This window comes from Brassica napus, chromosome A7 (assembly GCF_020379485.1).
Source record: "Brassica napus cultivar Da-Ae chromosome A7, Da-Ae, whole genome shotgun sequence".
NCBI classification, from domain to species: Eukaryota; Viridiplantae; Streptophyta; class Magnoliopsida; order Brassicales; family Brassicaceae; genus Brassica; species Brassica napus.
Window position 1 is genome coordinate 22,300,308 of NC_063440.1, and position 21,710 is coordinate 22,322,017.

General features: G+C 38.4%; 3 protein-coding genes and 1 non-coding gene across 4 annotated transcripts; 1 reads left to right on the forward strand and 3 right to left on the reverse strand.

Moving 5' to 3' along the window:
* Nucleotides 1-47: 47 nt before the first annotated feature.
* On the reverse strand, nt 48-7,022 carry LOC106409019 (transcription elongation factor SPT6 homolog). Its single transcript, XM_013849705.3, has 17 exons — nt 6,858-7,022; nt 6,640-6,713; nt 6,430-6,525; nt 5,935-6,070; nt 5,740-5,803; nt 5,507-5,651; nt 5,308-5,425; nt 4,989-5,226; nt 4,707-4,901; nt 4,517-4,624; nt 4,035-4,421; nt 3,854-3,961; nt 2,994-3,773; nt 1,581-2,891; nt 1,251-1,460; nt 740-1,184; nt 48-654 (listed from the first exon to the last, which is right to left on the reverse strand). The coding sequence occupies exons 2-17, from the start codon at nt 6,668-6,670 to the stop codon at nt 242-244; spliced, it is 4,785 nt and encodes a 1,594-aa protein (XP_013705159.2). The 5' UTR covers nt 6,671-6,713; nt 6,858-7,022; the 3' UTR covers nt 48-241.
* A 1,084-nt stretch (nt 7,023-8,106) lies between these two features.
* On the forward strand, nt 8,107-11,753 carry LOC106409128 (omega-hydroxypalmitate O-feruloyl transferase-like). Its single transcript, XM_013849809.3, has 2 exons — nt 8,107-8,868; nt 10,426-11,753. Exons 1-2 carry the CDS (start codon nt 8,401-8,403, stop codon nt 11,311-11,313), a joined length of 1,356 nt encoding a protein of 451 aa, XP_013705263.2. The 5' UTR covers nt 8,107-8,400; the 3' UTR covers nt 11,314-11,753.
* LOC106407368 (chromatin assembly factor 1 subunit FAS1) lies at nt 11,635-15,682 on the reverse strand. The gene is made up of 11 exons (XM_013848225.3): nt 15,154-15,682; nt 14,974-15,073; nt 14,740-14,887; nt 14,537-14,660; nt 14,096-14,454; nt 13,722-14,015; nt 13,181-13,262; nt 12,930-13,070; nt 12,401-12,823; nt 12,183-12,320; nt 11,635-12,103 (listed from the first exon to the last, which is right to left on the reverse strand). Exons 1-11 carry the CDS (start codon nt 15,574-15,576, stop codon nt 11,930-11,932), a joined length of 2,406 nt encoding a protein of 801 aa, XP_013703679.2. The 5' UTR covers nt 15,577-15,682; the 3' UTR covers nt 11,635-11,929.
* A 5,765-nt stretch (nt 15,683-21,447) lies between these two features.
* On the reverse strand, nt 21,448-21,554 carry LOC125576848. Its single transcript, XR_007315271.1, has one exon. It is a non-coding gene; the product is annotated as a small nucleolar RNA R71 (small nucleolar RNA).
* Between the last annotated feature and the right edge of the window lie 156 nt (nt 21,555-21,710).

Sequence of the window (21,710 nt, forward strand, 5' to 3'; positions counted from 1 at the left end):
AGTTACGAAATTCCCATTTTCTAATATTAATTCGTTATTTGCAACAATTTCCTCGAAAGTTTTTTTTTTTAAAAGTCATTACATAACAGGAGTTTAAGACATAAGAAGAGGGCATATAACAAAACAAAAGGCGTTTAGGGAAAAGCTAATTGCTACTACTTAAAATAACGTACGTAATTTATGCATTTGATCTTAGCATTTGCAATTTTAACCAACACTGTAGAGCCGCTGTTATGATTCTTCACCATCCGCCACCGCCACCTCCACCACCACCGCTATTTCCCCAACCGCCGTCTTCACCGCTCTTTTTTCCACTGGCCTCCTTTCCCCAACCACCATCCTCGCTGCTCTTTTTACCGCCAGACTCATTTCCCCAACCCCCACCACCACCACCTCCAGACTCACTACCCCATCCGCCTGCACCGTCACTCTTTTTACCGCCGGACTCGCTTCCCCAACCACCACCACCACTACTTCCCCAACCTCCATCCCCACTTCCGGTATTGTTATTTCCCCAATCTCCATTTCCATCTTCTCTCTCACTGTTATTATCCCTCCTTCCTCTGCCCCTACCACGACCACCATAAGGCCTTGGCGCTCCACTTGGATGCCCATCACCACGTCCACCACCGTTTCTGTACTCACCGCCTCTCCCTACAATTTTCATTTTCACAACACGCCAGAATCAAAGTTAATAACACATAAGCCAACAGACAAGTCGAACCATAAAGTGTTTTACCTGGTCTTGGTCCGGAAGAGCGATCTGAGTTACCACCCCAGCTACCTCCTCCAGAAGAGCCACGGTCTGCTGGGCTTCTCATGGGCACCATTGCAGCAACAGACCTGATCGATGGAACTGTTTCCTGCAACGGGTCATCAATATGCCTCTGGAAGTAGGCCACAAGCTTGTCGATGCTCTCAAACATCCTTTTCCTGAACTTGAATCCCTTGGGGTATAGACCGACGTACTCGTGATGCGGATTGGTGCTCCTTATGTAGGACAGTATAAAGGTACCAGGGTGTTCGTGTGAAATCCCAAAACAGTAAACTATCCTTGCTGGATTTTCACTCTTCTCGATCCTGAGAAGCTCATCAACTTCTGATTTTGTCCCCTTACGGAACTTCCTGTAGTTGAGCATCGTCTTGAGGTGAGAGACCAGAGGGTCAACATACCGATCCATGACCTGCAGTTATGAGGTGGTGTTGTTAAAAAGCTGCAGTACAATTATATTAAAATAAAGAGACATTACCTCATCTAAATCCTCGAAGGTGTCTTCTCCAATTGTCAGCGTCTTCCCAATACGCTGAAGGCTCGTGATGTCCTTGCTTTCTTTTCCACCTTCAACTATCTCCTTGTGAGCGTAGACTCCATCGTAAATCTTGAGCGTCAATGTCAAGTAATTGAGTCCTCGAGAGCTTGGACGAACAATGCTCTCTCCAAATTCTTTGTCAGATAAATACTGAAAGAACATATCACCAATACATAAACTCAGATATCTTTAGAAAGGAGATAGCAGCAGAGACCAAGACTACGAATCAACTTAACATGTACCAAAAAGAGAGTAAAAGCCTGTAGATACCTCGGTGGCTTGATCAGCAGTGATGTTCTGGAAACGTGGATGGACAATCATCCGAGACTTGAAATGCTTCTTCACCAGCTCCTTTTCTTTCCGAGCCTTCTCTTTTTCAATCTGGAGACTGTTTCTATCCTCGTGGTAATACGGATCCAGATTCTGGTTCCGCTGGTGCCTGTTGTTCCTCATCTCACTCTCCTTGCATATAAGGAACACTTGATACCTCACCTTCTGAATCGATTTGATCTTGCACGTAAGGATCTCGCCTTCTTTCAGCCGGTCTGACAACTCCACGATATCTCTCCCATCATCTGCGAAATCCTCCTTCGTAAGCATCCCAGTCAGTCCAGAATCCAATACACATATGGCTCTTCCGCTCTGCAGTCTCCTAACAGTGGCCTGGACAATTCTCCCCTCAGCTATGGTGTCTTCAGTCTCACCAGAGTTCATATAAAACTCTTCGTCTGGAGTTGGATCTTTAAAAGGTATCCGCCAATCCTGGAAGCCACAGCTCAACTCTCTCATGATATTACTGTAAGTCTCTTTCTTATTCTCCCGGTTCTTGCTTGCAAGATACTCCTCGAGGACAACTTTTCTCAAAGAGCCTGGTCGATCTCTCACATGCTCTATTGCCATCTCTATCGCATCCTCATCATCGTTGGAGTCACCTCTAACATCCTGATCATAAATATCTTTCGCAAGTTCTTGTGCAAGACCATACGATTCCGGATGTATTCTGGTATCATCCAGTAAATCGATAAACTGACTGCTGCTAGCAGCCAGCCCACTCCTCCTGATGCGCAAGAAACCGGCTGCGTTTACGAAAACTTTTTTACCAAGCCCATGCATTATAAGGTCCTTGCGAACAAATATTGAACCAGCTCTTACGAGCGACCTCTGCAAGGATGCAGCTTTCCTAGGTCCAAGTCCAGAAATGAACTGTAGAGGAGAGAAAAGCCACTCATGGCTAGCTGCCAAATTAATGTCGATCCCAACCTGGTTTGTTATGTCAACCATGACCTGTTCAACCATCCCATACTTCTCGTCGACCTGAAGAAAACCCTCCAACGGGTGAAGCTTCCAAGACAGTATTTCCCGGCCTGGACCACATAACGTCGCTGCCATTACTAGAGGATTCTGGAGATAGCGTCCTAGAGCAACTGCACGTTTCACGATCCCAGACTGTTGAGGTAGCTGTTCGCCTGAGATTCGAGAGTTTTCGTATAGCCTAGGAAGTGATTCGTCTACATAAACAATGGTTAAATCATCCATCTGCCCAACATCTCTAGGTTTATCTTCCACCATCTGGAAAATGACCTGAAATAACAAGACAAGGAGAAACATGACCATGATTTACTATGCAAAAGAAATAGCAATGAAAAATGAAGCACCAACATAAAATTAACGAAGAACGCTTACTTCATAAATATCATCCTTCAGACGAGTACAAGCCAAATTGACAGCTCCTAGAGCCACAACATGCGGTTGGTGGTCCATCATAAACTTTAAAACACGATCCTGGTCATTCTTTTTACGTTGTTGGTCGTTGACATTTTGGGATCGCAGTGTGAGAGATCCAGCATAAAGCACATCAAGCACCTCTCCCGATGAATCCAGCATCACAAATGTATTTGGCGGCTTTCCAGGGCCCCAACAACATGCCATGACCCTCGGTGCAGCTTCCTCGTCTGAGCTAATGTCCATTTCTTTCTTCTGATATGGCCCTGCAGACACCTTATTCCACAAAGCCTCTCCATACTCTGAAAGCAACCTACTCTTCGCTCTGCTGGTTAGCAAGTTTCTTGCTTCTTTCTCCATTGATGGCAAAATAAAAGCATGAAGTGCATCCTCCAGTATCAATTTTCTTTGCTCATTCCAGAGTTGAGCATACTTACTAACACCGACACTTAGATAGTGTTCATAGCAGTCGCTAACCAGCCTGTTCATGTAATTCTCAGGCAGCTTGAAGGTTACTTGAAGAAGTTTCTCCTCTTCTGCCTTTTGAATGAGAAGCCACTGCGCACCCTCAAACTTGCTCAATGGCTTTTCACGTAACCATTTAACCCCAGTAAACTGATGGTAAGAGTCTATTATTCCATTCCCCTCTGCTGTTGGACTCGTTGAGACTACTGCATTCTCCAGATAAATGCCACGGACATACTTTTTGACTGATGGCTCGCAACTTATCTCAACAGCAGCCTGAAAAAGGAAAATAAGAAGTATCTCAGCATTGGTAATCGGAGAAGTTCTTATAATATAAACTTCGTTGCGGAACGTACCATATGCCGTGCACCCTTAAGAACAGCTTGAGAATTTTCAAACATTGCGCACATAAAGTTCATTGCCATCTCCTCTGGTGTTTCCTTTGCATCCTCAAGCTCATCAACCTGCAACTCAAGTAGCATCAGAATTGTCATTCCAAAGAAGCATGCGGAGGAAACAGTATAAGAGAACACTGACCAGTTTTTCTAGGGACAATGCAAGTCCCAACTGCTCCGCGCTATACCCAAATTTGTTTGCAACCTCCCAGAGCCCTGCTTTGCTGCAGACGCTATATTGTGATTTTCGCTTCGGCCTCTTGTACTGCCCTTCATCAACACCAACTTCACCGGCAGGAAAATGCAAGTTGAACTTGGAATCTACATCATCAACTTCTCTCTCTGTTTCTGCAACTTGGAGAGATTTCATGACTGATTCAAAAAGATACTGATTTAGGTTGAGCCTATTTTCATCATAGACCCTCCTAGACTCTTCTTCGAAACGCTTTGTATAGTAACCATGCAACGCCGTTTTCCTTTTTCGAAGAAGGAGCCACTTCTTATCCAAGTCCTGAATCATCCAGAGGACCTACATTGGCATATTATTATTAAATTAAATCCAGTAATTTCCGCAGACACTATATTAAGATGAGTATTTGTTGTTTATCCAGTAAAACTGCTTACCTTATGCCATTTGGCCTCAGGTTTCTTCTCTGTATTGAGGTCACTAATATCAGAAGAGTCCAACAAGCTCCGGCATTGCTCTTTTCGGTACATGGCTATAAATGGTATCTGGATGAGACAATAAAACTTTTTAGCATAGTAATCCAAGAGCGATTCAACGAAAATCCAACTACGGAATGAATCCAAAGACCTCTAGTTTCTGCACATGATGAAGCTCCAAAAATTTTGCAATATCATCCTTGCTGACCGAGAAACCTTGTCCTCCTAAAACATAAAGTCCATCAGGATCTTTTAGCATCGAAGTAAGCTGTCCATATATCCAATTGCTCTCTTCCTCAATGCTAAGTTCATCAACAGGAGGGCTTCCAGTGCTATCTTCAGATATCTGCAAAGGTTACAAGATATCTTTACACCCAACCATGACGACCAAACAAACTTAGAGCATAGGCACACACATAGAGAGAGAACGTACCTGCATCCTCTCGGGAATATCAACTTGGCGGATTTCATCATCTTTCCCTGTCATGTACTTTTCAGAAAGAATAGTTGGCTCAAACTCATCTTCGAGCCTTCTTTCCATCCTTTCACTAGATGCCAAACCCTTTTTACGAAGTGACAATAACTCTCCGACATCACCAAATATTTCGTTAGCGTCATGTATAGCACTCATATCTGATCCTTGCCTATATCTCTTTTTCCTATTGTCTCCCCTGAAAAAATTAGTTGAGTAGATAGAATCAGAGAAAAATAAACGTGACATAAGACACATATAAGAACATAAAAGTATGTACCTCCTAGGCTGACCATTCCCATCTTCATCTACGATGAAATCAGCCATTTCATCCTCGCTACCAACTACATCTTCTTCCACCGCTAATTCCTCCTCATCGCCTACATCATCAGGCAAATCTACAAGACAAGAGTACAAAATTACATATATGCGCCAACAGTTCCAAATACAAGTATCACAGAAACTAAAGAGAAGTATACCATCAACATCATCAAAGAGATTGTCTTTGATCTTGTCCTCGGCGCTTCTTCCAGCTCCACCACTCCTGTCAAACTCATCATCAGATGATCCCCCCTGGCCACCTTCCCTTTCCCTTTGAGCTTTCTTCAACCTCTTAAACTTCCTCTGTCATGATTCAGAAGAAGAAAAATCAATATTTATATATTGTTAAGTGTGTGTGTACATAATCTTGATATATAAAGTAATAACAGACCTTTTGGAATTTGACATCGTTATCTTGGAGAAGCAGATAGTCATCTTCATCAAGATCTTCGTCCCTATCAAATCACCATATGTGAAAAGTTTAACACAACATAAATAAGCACTACTGATAATTCTAGATTAACATTAGCTTATTCCAAGTTACGAATATGAAAGGATGATATTCAATAGGGAAAGAAATATATACATTTTCCTTCGTTTCTTCTTCTTTTTCTGCCTCTCCTCATCGCTATTTTTCTTTTCTTCTTCTTCGTCATCTTCCTCCTCTTCTTCCTCTTCTTCATCACCCACTATGAACCCATCGTTCTCATATTCATCCTCACCTACAAGAAAGGGAAACGATTATCACACCAACAGAGTAGAAAAAACACCAGTGACTCAAGCCCAAAGTGTAAAAAAAAAGTGAAACTCATAGCTTAATAATGCATAGCCTAAAAGGAACTTGACAAGGGCACGTGACAAACCAAGCATCCACTAGAGACAGAGAAGATATAAAGACACTTAGTGGTTGAATGAGTTCCAGCAGCAGATAAAACATCAAAGAAGAAGAACAGTTACAAATAAATCTGACTTTCAAGACAAATGAACTGCATGCACTTGTGTAATGAAAACAGACCCTAAGAAGAAAGAACAGGCATTGTCACTTGGAGAACCCGAAAAATAAAGGACAAAACTTTATTACCCTCTTCGTCCTCCTCATCATCATCATCGTTGTCAGCATTACCGACAGGATCTGCATGAACTGGCTCTCCGTCCTCATCCTCGAGCTCGTGATCGTCTGCGCCGCGGAGGAAATAAAAATCAAATCTTTAGAATAAGCAGAAGAAACCCTAAGCCGTACAGAGAGGAGAAATTAGGGTTTGAGGGGAAAGGGGATTTTGAGAGTAGGTACCTTCTTCGTCAGAGACAACGTTCCTCGACATGATTCTTTCGAGAAATTAGAAGCACGAAACCCAAATCTGGAAGCTGGAGAAAGGGTTAGATTAGATTGAAACTTTATGATTCTGATTTTCGCGAAGGTTCGTTCCCCCAGAAGCGCGGCGCGGGAGAGAGATAGAGATTAAAGGAACTGTGAATGATGCCAAGGAGAGAGAGAGAAAAAGGGCTTACCAGTGTTGTGTTTCTTCTCTGAAGCCAAATGAGAGCAAAACCAGAAACGAAGAACGAAGACTCGACGAAGCTCTGATGATATAATAATATCACTTCAAGTTTATACCGACATTTTATTTCCTCTCTGTTAACTTTTTTTTGTTCTTCGTCGACCATGTTTCATTTATAGCTTAGTGGGCATTACAACTGGTGCTTAAAAGAGATCGGCCCAGAAAGAGGTTACAATATAACTTTAAGCCCATTTAAAGAACAGTGACTCATCGTGTCTCTCCACATGCAGGACACATTTAGACCATGTGGACAACTAAAATTTTAGGATCTTTTCTTGTACAAATCAAAATTTTGGCGTTTCTTCTTGTAATAAAATCAAAACTCCAAGGTAGTACAAAGAAAATGTACAACAAAAGGGTGAGACCACATGTAAAAAAACACAGTCTGCATACGTCCAAAGCCGGTTTACGAACCATATGCATTGCTGAAAACAATGATCTTGACCATCGTCAAGCTTTGCTCTGCCGAGAAACTATGTATTCACTCATGTATGTATCTACATCGCGTCTTTGCAAAAGCAAACTAGATACGCCTCTTGAATGAAAACTTCAGTGTTTTCTGTCCAAAACCAACATAACAACTTCTCCTCTTTCTCACGCTCGACCATTATCACATATTCACACTTGACTATTCTTACGTTCAACCAAGTTTTTTTTTATTTAGTGATAAGAAGCGCACTACCGTCTCTAAAAAAATACTATTTATCTTATTTTACTTAGGATTGTCAGATTAGCTGAGAGTACGAAAGAAGAGCAACGAAAGAGAAAATTTCTCTCTATCAAAAACCAATACTTAAACCTTAAATTAAAAACATCTAAAGTAAACAAAGTAAAGATAAAATCATCTGTATGAAAAAGTTAACCAACAAAATTGTAGATCATAACCGTAGTTTTTTTTTGTCTACTGTTGTAACGAATAACCTTAATTAGATACCGCAAATTGTTGATAAAAAATACTGCAAATTAAATATTGACTTTTTGATAATTAATGTTGACAAACATCTTATTATTCCATAAACTCCAAATGGAGAAGTAAAAAGATTGGCACATATAAATTGAATTGACTCGTAAAAGGCTGATTACATGACTTATATGTAGTTAAGGCCGACATCTCAAACTCCTCCTATCAAATCTTTAATAAATCACCAAGTCTACCTCACACCCACCAAATCAAGCCCATCACTACTCCCAAATCAATAAACACAACACAAAAAAAGCAACAACAGTGACAATTTTTTGCTTTTAAAGAAACGATAAACGCTTCCATGTGACTCTGGACTAAAGCGACGCCCAGTTGATTTTTCCATGCAACTCCGTTTCAAAACTTATGCTACATTTATTGTGGGATCCATATTACTAACCATGGATAATCTCATACTATAATTTACACGCTAATAACCATCTATCACCATGTGTTAGTCTATATAATAAAGATTAAGCTTCAACCCTAAATCACAAACTCCACTCAAAACACAAATAAACGAGAGAGAGAGATGGCTACTTCGTACCAAGAATCTTCATCATTGCTTCTTCAAGATCTCAAAGTGACGATCAAAGAAGCATCACTCATTTTCCCATCTCAAGAAACCTTAACTCATGAGAGAAAATCTATGTTTTTGTCAAATGTCGACCAAGTTCTCAACTTTGATGTCCAAACGGTTCATTTCTTCCGACCAAACGAAGATTTTCCTCCGGAGATTGTGTCGGAGATGCTGAGAAAGGCGTTGGTGAGAGCAATGGACGTTTACGAGTTTTTGGCAGGGAGACTTCGGGTGAACCCTAGCTCTGTTCGGCTTGATGTTGACTGTAACGGTGCAGGAGCTGGGTTTGTAACGGCAGCGAGTGAGTACACTTTGGAGGAGCTTGGAGATTTGGTTTATCCAAATCCAGCTTTTGCTAAATTGGTTACAAGTCAGCTTCAAAGTGTGCCTAAAGATGACCAACCACTGTTTGCTTTTCAGGTAACCAACAAATTGCTTCCTATTATTCAGTCCTAAACCTACACTTTTCCACGTAATTAATTCCTTTTTTTTTGTGGAGTAATATCCTCAAAATATTATTTTTAACAGTTTTGAGTGTACATCGTATAATAAAACACACGAATAAAGTTTCTCAGGATATTGAGAAAAACAACAAAAGATCCAAGCAAATAAAATTTGTATATTTTAGAACAAACCAAGAAGATTTTCTTTTTTGTTCACAAAATTCTTCATTGCTAGAATTAAACGGTTAGAAGAGAAATAGCAGCATCATCGTGCGAGCTGATAGACTAAAACCTTGACATATAGTTCAAGGGAATATAAGGATAAAAACACAAATTTTAAATTTTTTGATAAAATGTTAGGCAAGATATCGAAGTTGCCACCTACGATTAAATTTGATCAAATTTACGGAAGACTCAAAACCAAGAAGATTCATATTCACGTTTTTTTCTTGTCAAATAAAGGAGCACGTACGTTCATTTTACATATGTAATTAAGCAATAGACAATGGTAACTGTTTGACTATGTTGATATAGGTTTCGATTCGAATACGATTTTGATTTTCCAACGTACGTAGACAAATAAACTAGCAACTTTTTTACTATTCCACACGTTTCAAAAATTAATTTAAGATTTGCTTCACCGATCTTCCGGTTATTAAATTTCATGACCGGTAATACAGTTCATAGTATCTTTCAGTCAACATGTTTTTAACAAGCCAATAGGCAGGCAAAATTAGTAAGTTACAAATAAATAGTATCAAAGTATCGGATTCTTTTTAGTTTATTAATTTAATTAAAATCTGTAATGAAATACATAATTTAGGTAATTAAGGATTTCCTCTAATCATTTGTAATAAACCACAAACGCTAGTAAAATATTTAGGAGTAAACAATACTCAAAAGACTAATCATGTGCATTGGGTAGCTAAACGGATAAATCGAAAACCTGAAGGAAAAGAAAAACCCCTAGGAGATCTTTAATTTAAGTAAATCAACCCACCCTACTCAATCCTTAACAAATATGTATATATCAAGTATAACGAAACATGTAAACATGACATATATATTTACTCGGAATGTAATGTTCCAGTTTTGCCTGCAGACAAATAACATGCCAAAAAGGTTTGAAAACTTCCAATGTACAACAATACTGACATAAATATTGTTTTTACCTTATTTAAAATTGTGGGTGGGAATCTAGTTAACAATTAGTATAAAGTTATCAAAGTACAGATATATTAAAGTTTTTCGTAATGTCAATTTATTTTAGTTGCTAGTACTTGCTAGCATTAATAAAACTTTTTAAATAATTAATAAATGATTGCCACATTAATCTACTTGTACCGCGTAAAGAATTAAAATGCTGGTTTTTCTTGGTTGCTCCTTTATTGACAACCGAACATAAATCAGTCTAAATTAATGGACATCATTAGTGATGTAGTATGTGTTCATGACAAGTGAAATATTCTATAGTTTGATCCAAGTAATGGAGATCAATATGTATACGTACTTAAAAAGTTAAAAATATGGGCAGGTGACATCATTCAAGTGCGGTGGATTTGCAATAGGAATCTCAACAAACCATACAACGTTCGACGGACTTAGTTTCAAAACATTTCTCGACAACTTAGCCTCCCTTCTAAGCGAGAAGCCCTTGTCAACCCCTCCATGCAACGACCGTACTCTTCTCAAAGCTCGTTCTCCACCACGTGTCACATTCCCACACCACGAGCTTGTCAAGATCCAAGACTCCGAGACAACAACAACCGTCTTCGAAGCCACTTCAGAGCACTTAGACTTCAACATCTTCAAGCTATCATCTCAACAAATCCTGAGACTGAAGGAGAAGGCCTCAGAGAGTATCAGTAGTACTGGTTGTGTTCGTGCGACCGGTTTCAACGTCGTAACCGCTTTGGTTTGGAGGTGCAAGGCACTCTCTTATGTAAAAGAAGAGGATCTTGAAAAAGAATCAACGATTCTTTACGCGGTGGACATCAGAGGGAGGCTGAATCCTCAGCTCCCCTCTTCGTACACTGGAAACGCGGTTTTAACCGCGTACGCGAAGGCTAAACGAAAGGCATTGCTCGAAGAGCCGTTTGGGAGGATAGTGGAAATGGTGGGAGAAGGTGCGAATCAGATCACAGATGAATACGCGAGATCAGCTATAGATTGGGGAGAGATGTACAAAGGGTTCCCACATGGGGAGGTTTTGGTTTCTTCTTGGTGGAAACTAGGTTTTGCGGAGGTTGAGTATCCATGGGGAAAGCCTAAGTATTGCTGTCCCGTTGTGTATCATCGGAAAGACATAGTTTTGCTGTTTCCAGACATTGATGGAGATAGTAAAGGTGTTTATGTCTTGGCTGCTTTGCCTTCTAAGGAGATGGCTAAGTTTCAGAATTGGTTTGAAGACACCCTTTCCTGATTTCAGAATTTTACTTCATTACTTCGGTACCTCTTTATCAAAAAAAAACAAAAGAAAAAAATCAGTATGGTTTGAAGTTGAATTTGGTTTTCATATAAAAGATCAAGCTAAAAAGTATTAAAAATAATTATTTATTAAAAACTATTTCGCTTAGTATACTATTTTTTGCATTCAATAAATTTTTAATATATATACATGAAATAAAAATCATAATGAATTTCAGTTTATTTTGTTTGGTTGTAAAATTGGCCTTGTTGGGTTTTCTATGCGATACGATTATACTGCTAGATATGGTATTTGATTACTGTTTGAAAATAGTACTTTACACGGTCCCATATATTGTTTTTTGTTACTTAAAGATAGTATACAAAACGTTGTAATGAACAAAAAGGATACTGTAATGAAAACAAATACATAAGATTTTATAGTTGTAAAGGCTATGCATAGACTTGTAACCTGAACAAAACACATCTCAGGTTACTTCTTAACCGATTATCATTCATTCCCTCATCTGAAACGCTTTGCCCGATCATACAATCAGAACCCACAAGAAGCCGAAAAAGAGTTTTGAGGGATGTAATCCGAAAAAAGAAAGATGGAAACTGTAAAGAGAGACTTAAGCATCATTCTCATTATCCAATCTTGCTGGTTCTTCAACAGCGGGTGGTGGTGGGTTTGTGGAAGGAGGTAAACACCGCTTCGAGAAGAATGTGGATATCATTTTCGGCCTCTTAACGCCTTTATCTGGTGATGGTGATAGTCCAAGCTTTGTCAATACTTCTTTCTTTATCTGTTCATTAGAACAAAGGATAAGCAATTCTGTCTCACTCAGAGCAGATCAATCAAAGTATCATCATGTAAGAACTAACCTGCCAACGGCTATCCTCGAAATCTGATATCTCGCGCACTTTTTGTCTTAGTTTGGTCTTTGGAACATCAGGAAACTTCTGCTGCAATGTTTCAACCACTTTGTTGATTCCTTGAGAACATGATTGAATTGTTGATACCTGTCACGCCAATTTCTTGTTAGAGCTATCTAAAATATATAATGAAAAAATGTTATTTATTTGGAGAAAAATCTACTCACAATTGTTGGTAAATCTGAGTCTGGTATGGATCTTGATTTTGAAGCTGATGGAGGAGTGCTCTGACTACAAGATGACTTGGCCGCTGCTTCTTGATCCTCATCTTGTATGTCACTGATCGATATCTCAATGAGAGACGATGAGCAAGGGAATGCACGCACCACCAGAGCTCGCAGACATATCTGTTCCAATTTTTGTGTCCCCTCTAGATCTTTAGAGGCTAAAAGAGAGACCTTCTCATGCGTTAGGTTACATATAATCAGTGGCTGCGTTTTCGCAAGAGCGTGGTCAGTCAAACTTTGCACTTGTTTTTGTTGATGTAGTAATGCACGAAACTCTTGACTCTCTTGATCTGTTTGCTTAGATGGAGATGAACTTGCATCCTGTTCAGACGGATCAAGATCCATTCTGTCCACTTGAACCCCCTGAACCAAACGATCACAAGAGTTTACATTAAGAAACTTTTTTCACCTAAGCAAAACCATTCGGTAGAAGAATTTATGAAGAGTTAGTTAAAAATGCATGTGATACCTCATCTTCTGAGAGATACCCATCAGGCACCATAAAGTCATCTTCACTATCATCTTCTTCATCATCAGCCTTTGAACATCCTTCTTCCAAAGATTCCTCTTCATCGTTCTCACAATCTGAAAGGCTTTCACCAGCTTGTTCCTTTATACAAAAGCAAAAACACCTTATTAACCAGTGATCTCTTATCCAGTTCTTGGGTTGTAACAGCATAATAATTTCCCAAAGGAGAGTGTTAAAGTAAATTAAATTACCTCTTCCCATTCTTCATCGCTATCAACTTCATAATCCAATTCCGGATCCTTTTTCAGAGGACGACGTGGCCCTACAACTTGACTGTCAATGTTCAACAGAAGAACCATCAGTACTTGTAAGAAAATTTAGAGAGTGAATATTTGTATATCAGAATAGTGTAATTATTGTTGCAACTCTAGCAGGATCACTAATGCAATCACTACATTAAAATTAGCTATGATGATTGTTTAATCCAAATGAAAGTAGAGAATGGTAGTAACCACATATCCAAAATAGACGAAGATTCGTTCACTTAAACAAGAACTACAATGTCTTCGGACATTCTTTACCATGCTTTAATAAACAGCATGGAGAAGAGGTAGTCACACAGACAGCTGCCAACTATGCAAAAGCAGTAACAAACAAACTCATGGAGAAGCTAAAAGCTTGGAGTTAGACAAGATTTCACATGTTTCTAGCTGACTAAAAACTAACAAATGATCTAATATGCTTTGCTTACTTACTGCCTAATATTTTTTAAAATTCAAAATAAGTACTAACCTTTGGGTTGGCCAAATACCATAAAAGCCAGGTCTGAAGCTTTTATCAAATTGTAACAACTTCATGGCTCTTCTGGACTTCTTACGATCAGATGACGAAGACTCGCTCTGCCTAATGCAAGATACATCACCTAAATGTTTCTCTTCACATCCATCTCCTTGCTTCTCCATGTTAGGTTCACCTCCATTATTTGTAGATAGTTTTAGTTTAGGAAACAGTTCACTCTTTGGCTTCCTACGCATCCCCCAATGTATTCTCGAATGACCCAGCCGACGCCAGGAAGCAAAATGTTCCCTACAAAGAAACACAACTCAGACCACAATACCCAAAACGATACTTTGCAGATCAACCACCAATGAAAACAACTGCCATACCTGCGAATATCATCAACTGAAGCTTCACAAGTTGTTGCAAAGGCATTGTCAATGGCCTGAATAACTGTTCTACTTTCATCCTCAGGTTTTGCACATGACGGACTCTGAGCAGTTACTTCACCGGAAGGAAGTTTGGGTTGGGTGGATGAAGTGTCTTTGCTTCTTTTAAGGAACCTCTCCATGATAGAAGCCTGTTTCTGTACCCCAAGCTGCTTCTTTAGCTCCGCTTGTTCCTTCTCTCTACGCTTCTGCTCCTTCTCTGACTCATCTTGCTGTTTCTTAATACGTTTTCTTGACTCGGCCTCTTCCTTTTCTTTATCGTCATTAAGTGCCTTCTGTAGCAGCTTCTGCTCCTTTTCCTGAAAACAATAGACAAAATGATCAGATTTCAAAATAAAATAGCAAATCCAGAGAATATACAGCACTAGATCATATCCTTACAAGTTGCAATTTTTCTTTAAGCATTTGACGTTCCATCCTCTTCTTTTCCTTCTCAGCTTCACATTTAGTTTTCTCCAATTGTTTAAGAAGCAGTTTCTCTTCCCGCTTCGCATCTTTCTCAGCCCTTTAACAACCAAAACAACAACTAAGCAAGAAGAAAGAAAAAAACATAAACAAAGAAGTAACAACTTAAAAAAGCATACATCTCAGTACTATTCTTCTGCAACATATTATCCATGAACGATCGAATATCCACTTCACTCAGTACTTTCCCAAGCTTCTCAGCAGCTTTGTTCAGATCAAATCTAAACGACTTGTCAGTTTCTCCTCTTTGTAACACATCTAACATTGCTGTGTAAATACAAAAAAACACAACCAATAAGCCTTCCACATCATATAAAACAATCAATAGAGAGTAAATAAATCATCAATTTTACCAGAAACAGCAGTAATCCTCTCATGAATCTTCTTCCGACAAGTCCGTCTAACTTTGAGCAATCCACGAACCGATTTAGGCATCATCTTCAGGTCTCTCGTCTGTTCATAATCAAAATCATTAATAAAATCCCCAAAACTACTAATTGAAGAAGAAACAAAAAGATAAAAGTAGTAACTACCTCCCAGCACCAGAGACAAGACTCATTCTCATCTTCCAATACATCAGCGTCTGCGTTAGGCACGCCGTAACTAACTCTCTGCCCGACGGAGACGACAGCCGTCTTCACGGAAGCCATCGTAACGCTTCCGATCTTCTCTTTCAGCTTCGAGAAAATCTCATCCACGAGCTTCGACAAGGGCAAGCTCGTCTCCTCCATCAACAACGCCACCGATGAATTCACAGAAGAGGATGAACAATCGGTCAGATCTGGCGTCTGAGTCTGAACAATCGTTTGCCTGAAATAAGCGAAGAGGCCTTCCATCTCCAGCCTCAACGATTGGATCTGAGCGTCTTTCTCCTCCGGGCTTAGATTCTCAATCGCGGCCGGTTCTCTCTTCCGCTTCTTCGCAACGATCGTCTTCCGATTCTCAACAACATCCATTTCTTTTTCTTTTCGATTCGCAGATCCAACCCTAGCTCGATACAAGATGGAAGGAGAGATGATGATTAGTGGAGGCTCCCTTTGAAAGAGAAAAATGAATAAATAAAAATGTTGGGAGGTTTTTCGTTGATTTTCCCGCCAAGGATTTGACGGGTGGTTTTGCCTCCATCTGACACCTTTGGTAAAAAATTTACTGTGTTTCGCGCCACTAAGATAGATAGCCCATTTACATATGGGCCTGCTTTTGTTACTTTTCGGCCCACGATGAAATCACTATTTTGGTGTTCTTCTGTGGTTGGAAGAAGTCAAACCTACAAGAATTCCACTTTCTGGTTGGAACACTATAAATCACACACAACATGATGCTCATATAATAATTTATAAATATTTTATTGACTTTCCGGAAAAGATTATGTGGCTATGGTTTTCTATTGGTGGTCATTATGCTTACGTGTGAGCTTTTGTGTACCGTCCCACTCCCACGAGGTTACCCCTCATGCATCCATCGTCATATTTTCAACTGAGATGACACGTCGTTCATTCTGATTTCCCATTGGATATGCTATTTGTGTGATTAGATATCTTGTTTGAACTAATTATTACCATATAGTTTTAAAAAAAAAAACAAGAAATGGTGATACATTAAGACGAAATTATCAGAATGCTACTCATAGACGATCTCTGGTATTCATGAAAGCATTCGAAATTGATGTTGTTGGACTTCTGAACACATGAGATTTTTTTGTTGAAAAAAATTATAAACTTACCGTCAACATATAGTGGTGTCAAATGATATAGAAAAGGGTTCTCTCGAAGTCACAAATGTATGCCATTATCTAATTTAGTTCCGAGATTACTGTGCACTAAAACTATGTAATTTCGAGTGTTAACATACAAGTATAATAAAATCTAGAATAACAAATATATTTAATATATAGCAATCAGTTTTGATTTCAAAACTCATGAACCTTAAAAAATATTGAAACGAAATCAAGATTAAGATGACAAAAAAAACATTGACAATGTGTTATTAAGAACCATACATAAAAATGTAAACCATAGTAACATATAATTTCATAGAAATTATACCAATTAATTTGACAATGTGTTCATTTTTACCAATTAATTTTGAATTAAGAACTCATAGAAATTAATATAGCATTTGTATTTATGTATCGACTCATTGAGATGATAAAAATGAATATTAAAAACTACGTTGATAATGGTAAACATAGGTTAAAGATATGAAAAAGTAGCCGGTTTCCATCATTCAAATCTAGGATTAAATTGATTTTTATTTCTTTTCTCATTAAAAGCTGAAATTCGTGCTTTAAACTAGTGACCAGGAGCAATTAGATTCGTATGATCACGTTTTATAACAGCCAATAATTTACTTATTCCATTTCTATAATTATTGAAACAAGATGAAAATAACCTACAACAATAAATATAATCAGAATATCTTCGTTTGAATTTATGTATAATTTTTATTTTTCAGTAAGGTCCAAAATAAGAGATGATGAGCTGGAAGTTTATCAAGAATAATAAGATTGTTCACATAATTGAAAAAGAAGAAAAAGAGAGCATATGAAATAAAACAGATACGTTAATGATAGAGAAGCGAGAATCTTGGCTAAAGAGAAGATTATTCCCTAAAGGATTGGATGAGTGGCAAAGTATAGAGACATCTCTACTTGGTAGCATTCTTTCTATTTTTAGATTCGTTTTTTTCTATGTTACTATTTTTATTTAATTTCTCCTCCACCCGATGGTAGTAATTAAGAAATGTATGTTTACTTGTTCGGTTGTTCCACATGAAAACGAAGAAAACAAAAGTTGAGGGTCTGTATTTTAGCACCTATTGATATTTTATAGCCACCGAAGTAAGTTACAAAGCACGCCAGAGCCAACAAGCGAACAAGACGAGTGAACGAAGGGATTTTAATGAGGACATCACACTGAGACCCAAGAAATGTTTTGTCTTACTCTAAAGCTTTCTCATGTACCCAATTTATTCAGTTGGTCTGATGACTTCTGAATGTCATTTTCATAAAAGGATGGTGGGTTCTCTTACTTTTATCTAATAATTATTCTGCATTTGACAATATCATTAGCGAAATTTTAGTTGATAAGTTTGTCAGCCGGTTAGTAATTGGTTATTAAAGAGTTTGTTTCTTTCTTAATATATACATTACCTTGCTAAATCATAGTCTCAAATGAATCTTTATAAACTACATGTACTTCCGGTTAGTAATTGGTTATTAAAAAGTTTGTTTCTTTCTTAATATATACATTACCTTGCTAAATCATAGTCTCAAATGAATCTTTATAAACTATATGTACTTCATCAAAGTCTCTTTTTTCTTTAACCTTAGTTTGGTGGAGCATATTATCACACAAAGCTTCTGACACATTTTCTCTTGTTTTAGCAGAATAACCGAAAATTCTCCTTGACAAAGGGTGACCGGTTCTTGTTTTAGGGTTTCTTCCTTATACTAGATACGAACCTTGTACTTACAAGTTATAATACAAAAAACATTGAAGCCTATTACAAAGTGGTTGGTAATAGGATAACGTCAGTCGACTATACTATAAACCCACGTCTCCATGAAATGCTATAAAGATGCTTTCAGGTCTCCTATTAGCATCATTCTGGCCAATAAACAGACTACTCTGTGTGTGTTGTCTTAAATTGTTCGGTTTATGACTATAGTATGTTGCGACTCCAAAAGTCAAAATGTATTCTTGTAACTATGAAAATTCATATTTCATAAATAAAACTCTTAGCTAGCTAATAAGTATATATTTACCGGTAAACTAGAAGATTAGTGTTTGCAACTTATTTGAAAAAATTAGAAAAATAAAAGACAAGTGGGCACAATCCATCTCTCTTGTCTGCAACCAGACTTCCGCTACTACCACAATTTATTTTCGTTCTTATGTAAATTAGCAATTTAGCACGAATTAAATGGAAATCTACATGCATGGCTTTTGTATAATTTCAGCTCTATAATGCTAAAACTGTACGCAAACCGAATATTAGATATTACTTTTATAGATTAAATTTATATTGATGCTACACACTATGGTATAGTTTTTCTTTCACTATGGTCTAGTTTTGTTATAGATTAAATACTATAAGTTCAAATATTATATGGTTTTGATAAGTTTGAATTTCGATTTATTTATTTATTTGAATTTCGAAATATTGTGTAACCAAGAACATAATACTAAGAGTTCAAAACAAAACAAAATATACTATGAAAAATCATTTCAAATCTACTATTCAAATTTTCTGACTAATATTACGAACGATTAAAGGTCAATTATATAAACTCATCACTGAATAAATATATGGTCTAATTAGTGGCAATGGTCAAAAACGAAATCTCCCAAATTAGTAAGTTTATGCGTAGACGCAAACAGCGCCTCAACAAATGGATGGTTGATATTTCTTTTTGTAAAATAGATGGTTGATATTTCAAATTAAAGTACATTCATTAGCTTTTAATTCAATGTGGTTTTTCTTAAAAACATTCTTTGTCTACTGGTTTCATGGATAGATTACGTATGATATATTTATTCTTTCTATATCAAGTGCACCAAATATTAGGCATGGGCACTGTTACTTGATACTCGGCTTATATTTACTACTTTGACTCGGTTCGGTTTAAAAAAACAAGTACTTGCTACAATCAAGTCGAGTAACAAATAAACGGATTTTATTACTCATAAGTACAAGTCAAATAACAAGTATATTTTTATTTTTAGCTACTTAACTTGTTACTTAGTATTGATATCTTGCATATTTACATTGTTTTATCCATTCATTCATAAACATTTTCATCATATAGATTAGGATTTAGACATGTTTAGGTTGCATTTTGCATACATATGTCTCTATCAGGTATTTGAGTACCACATGGAGTTTCTGGAGACATTTGGGTGCATTTGGAGCTCAAAGGAGGTGATTAGAGTGGTCTTTGGACGAGCACTGCCTGGAGCGACTTCTCGGAGCGACTACATGAGGTCGCTGTGCACCACATCCCGGAGCAACTCATCCAGAGCGACTGCACGAAGTCGCTCGCGTTTTCACATCCGGAGACACACATATTTGACCCTGGAGCGACCTTCCAGAGCGACGTGCTGAAGTCGCTCCCGATGTTCAGAGCGACCTGCTGGAGTGACACACCAAGGTCACTCGCGTTTGTGCTGTCGGAGACACTAAAAGTGGCTCCGGAGCGACTTGCTGGAGCGACACCTGCAAGTCGCTCCGCGTTATTTTGCTGCCGAAATTTACAATTTTTCGGGGACCTTTTTGCAATTTGAAGGCACGTTTTGCACTTCTAAAAACCTATGTTTTAATACTTTGTAAGCCACCAGTGGCAGATTATCTTTTATCTTTTGATCTATTGAGAAATACACAAGAACTCTCTTGAGAAGTTCATCTCTTGGGTTTTGATTTGTTATGTTCTTGTGTTGATTTCTTATCTATTTCTTTACATGATTAATCTGAAATCCAATATGGGTTTAAGAGGAATCATGGAGATTAGTGAGTAATCACCTTTGGAATTCATGGGTTAGGGAGATTAAGGGTGATTAGGTTAGAGCTAGGATGTTTTAGTGTAGATCATTCATATTTCCTTGCTAGTAGAGTAATCATAATGCATCTTCTGAGTTGGCCACTCAGTTGTTGATCCTTAGGCATTTCTCACCCGAAAGGTGTTCGATGAAATGCCCGAGACAACTCTCCTGGGCTTTTAGTATACTTTGCCAAAGACATTTGTTGTTAAAGGTGCTAAGATAGCTAATAGACTTGTTAGTAATGATTGCTTTCATATTATTCAACCAAAGACATTTGATGTTTGAGATATGTTAGCAAATGAGCATTCATCTAGACATAGAGCTTGCTTAGAATTGTGTCTAGGCTTAAGGTTGATAGTTTGATTGATCATTTGCCATCCTTAGTTCGATACTTGATCACCCAAGGTCTAATCCCTATGCCCATGAGTTCTCTTTTCCCTTAGTCAAGAAAGTATCATTCTGTTATTGCTTTCTAGTATTAGTAGTAGTTTAAAACTCATCTAAATCATTGGTTGCACTTAGATTAAGTGAGTACTTGCATTCTCAGTGCTTTAATATCCCTCAGAACTGGTTCGACAATCTTTTATACTACAACATTTGTCTTAGGAGCCTTGAAAACTCCTAACATCAAATTGGCGCCGTTGCCAAATTCTGAGTAGATTTAAACATTGAGATTTAGTCAATTGCTTGAGACTAAGTCATTTTTATTTTCTTTTGTTACTGACTCTTCTTCACCTCCCTTTAATCTACAGGTGTATGAACTTGAGGAGCAGGGGTCCATCAAACCTAGTTCCAAGAGCAGCAGACATCAGGGCTTTAGAGAGAGAGTGTGCTAGAAATAGAAGAGAAGAAGAGCAACAGGCTCGCTTGCAGAGATTGAGTACTGATATGGGAGACATACCTCAAAACCAACAGCGAGCAGCTCGACCCATTGGCACTTACGACCGCCCCAACATTCATGGTCATAGATTGGGAATCCGAGCACCCGCTGTGGCAGACAACAACTTTGAGATCAAATCAGGACTCCTCAACGTGATCGAGAACAACAAGTATCATGGCTTGGCTCTAGAGGATCCATTTGATCACTTGGACAGGTTCGACAGCTACTGTGGGTTGTCAAAAACCAATGGTGTGTCCGAAGATGCCTTAAAGCTCAAGCTATTCCCTTTCTCTTTGGGGGATAAGGCACGTCAGTGGGAGAAGTCTCTACCCAGTGACTCCATCACTACTTGGGATGACTGCAAGAAAGCATTCTTGGAGAAGTTCTTCTCTACTTCAAGAACTGCTAAGCTGAGAAACGAGATTTCCAGCTTTCAACAGAAGAACTTGGAAGGCTTCAGTGAAGCCTGGGAGAGATTCAAGGGCTACCAAGCTCAATGCCCACACCATGGCTTTTCTAAGGAGAGCTTTCTGAGCACATTCTACCGTGGTGCTCTTCCTAAGTACAGAGCCAGACTGGATACAGCTAGCAATGGGTTCTTCTTGGGGAGAACTGAGGAGGATGCAGAAGAGCTGGTTGACAACATGGTAAAGAGTGATGCAGTCTACAG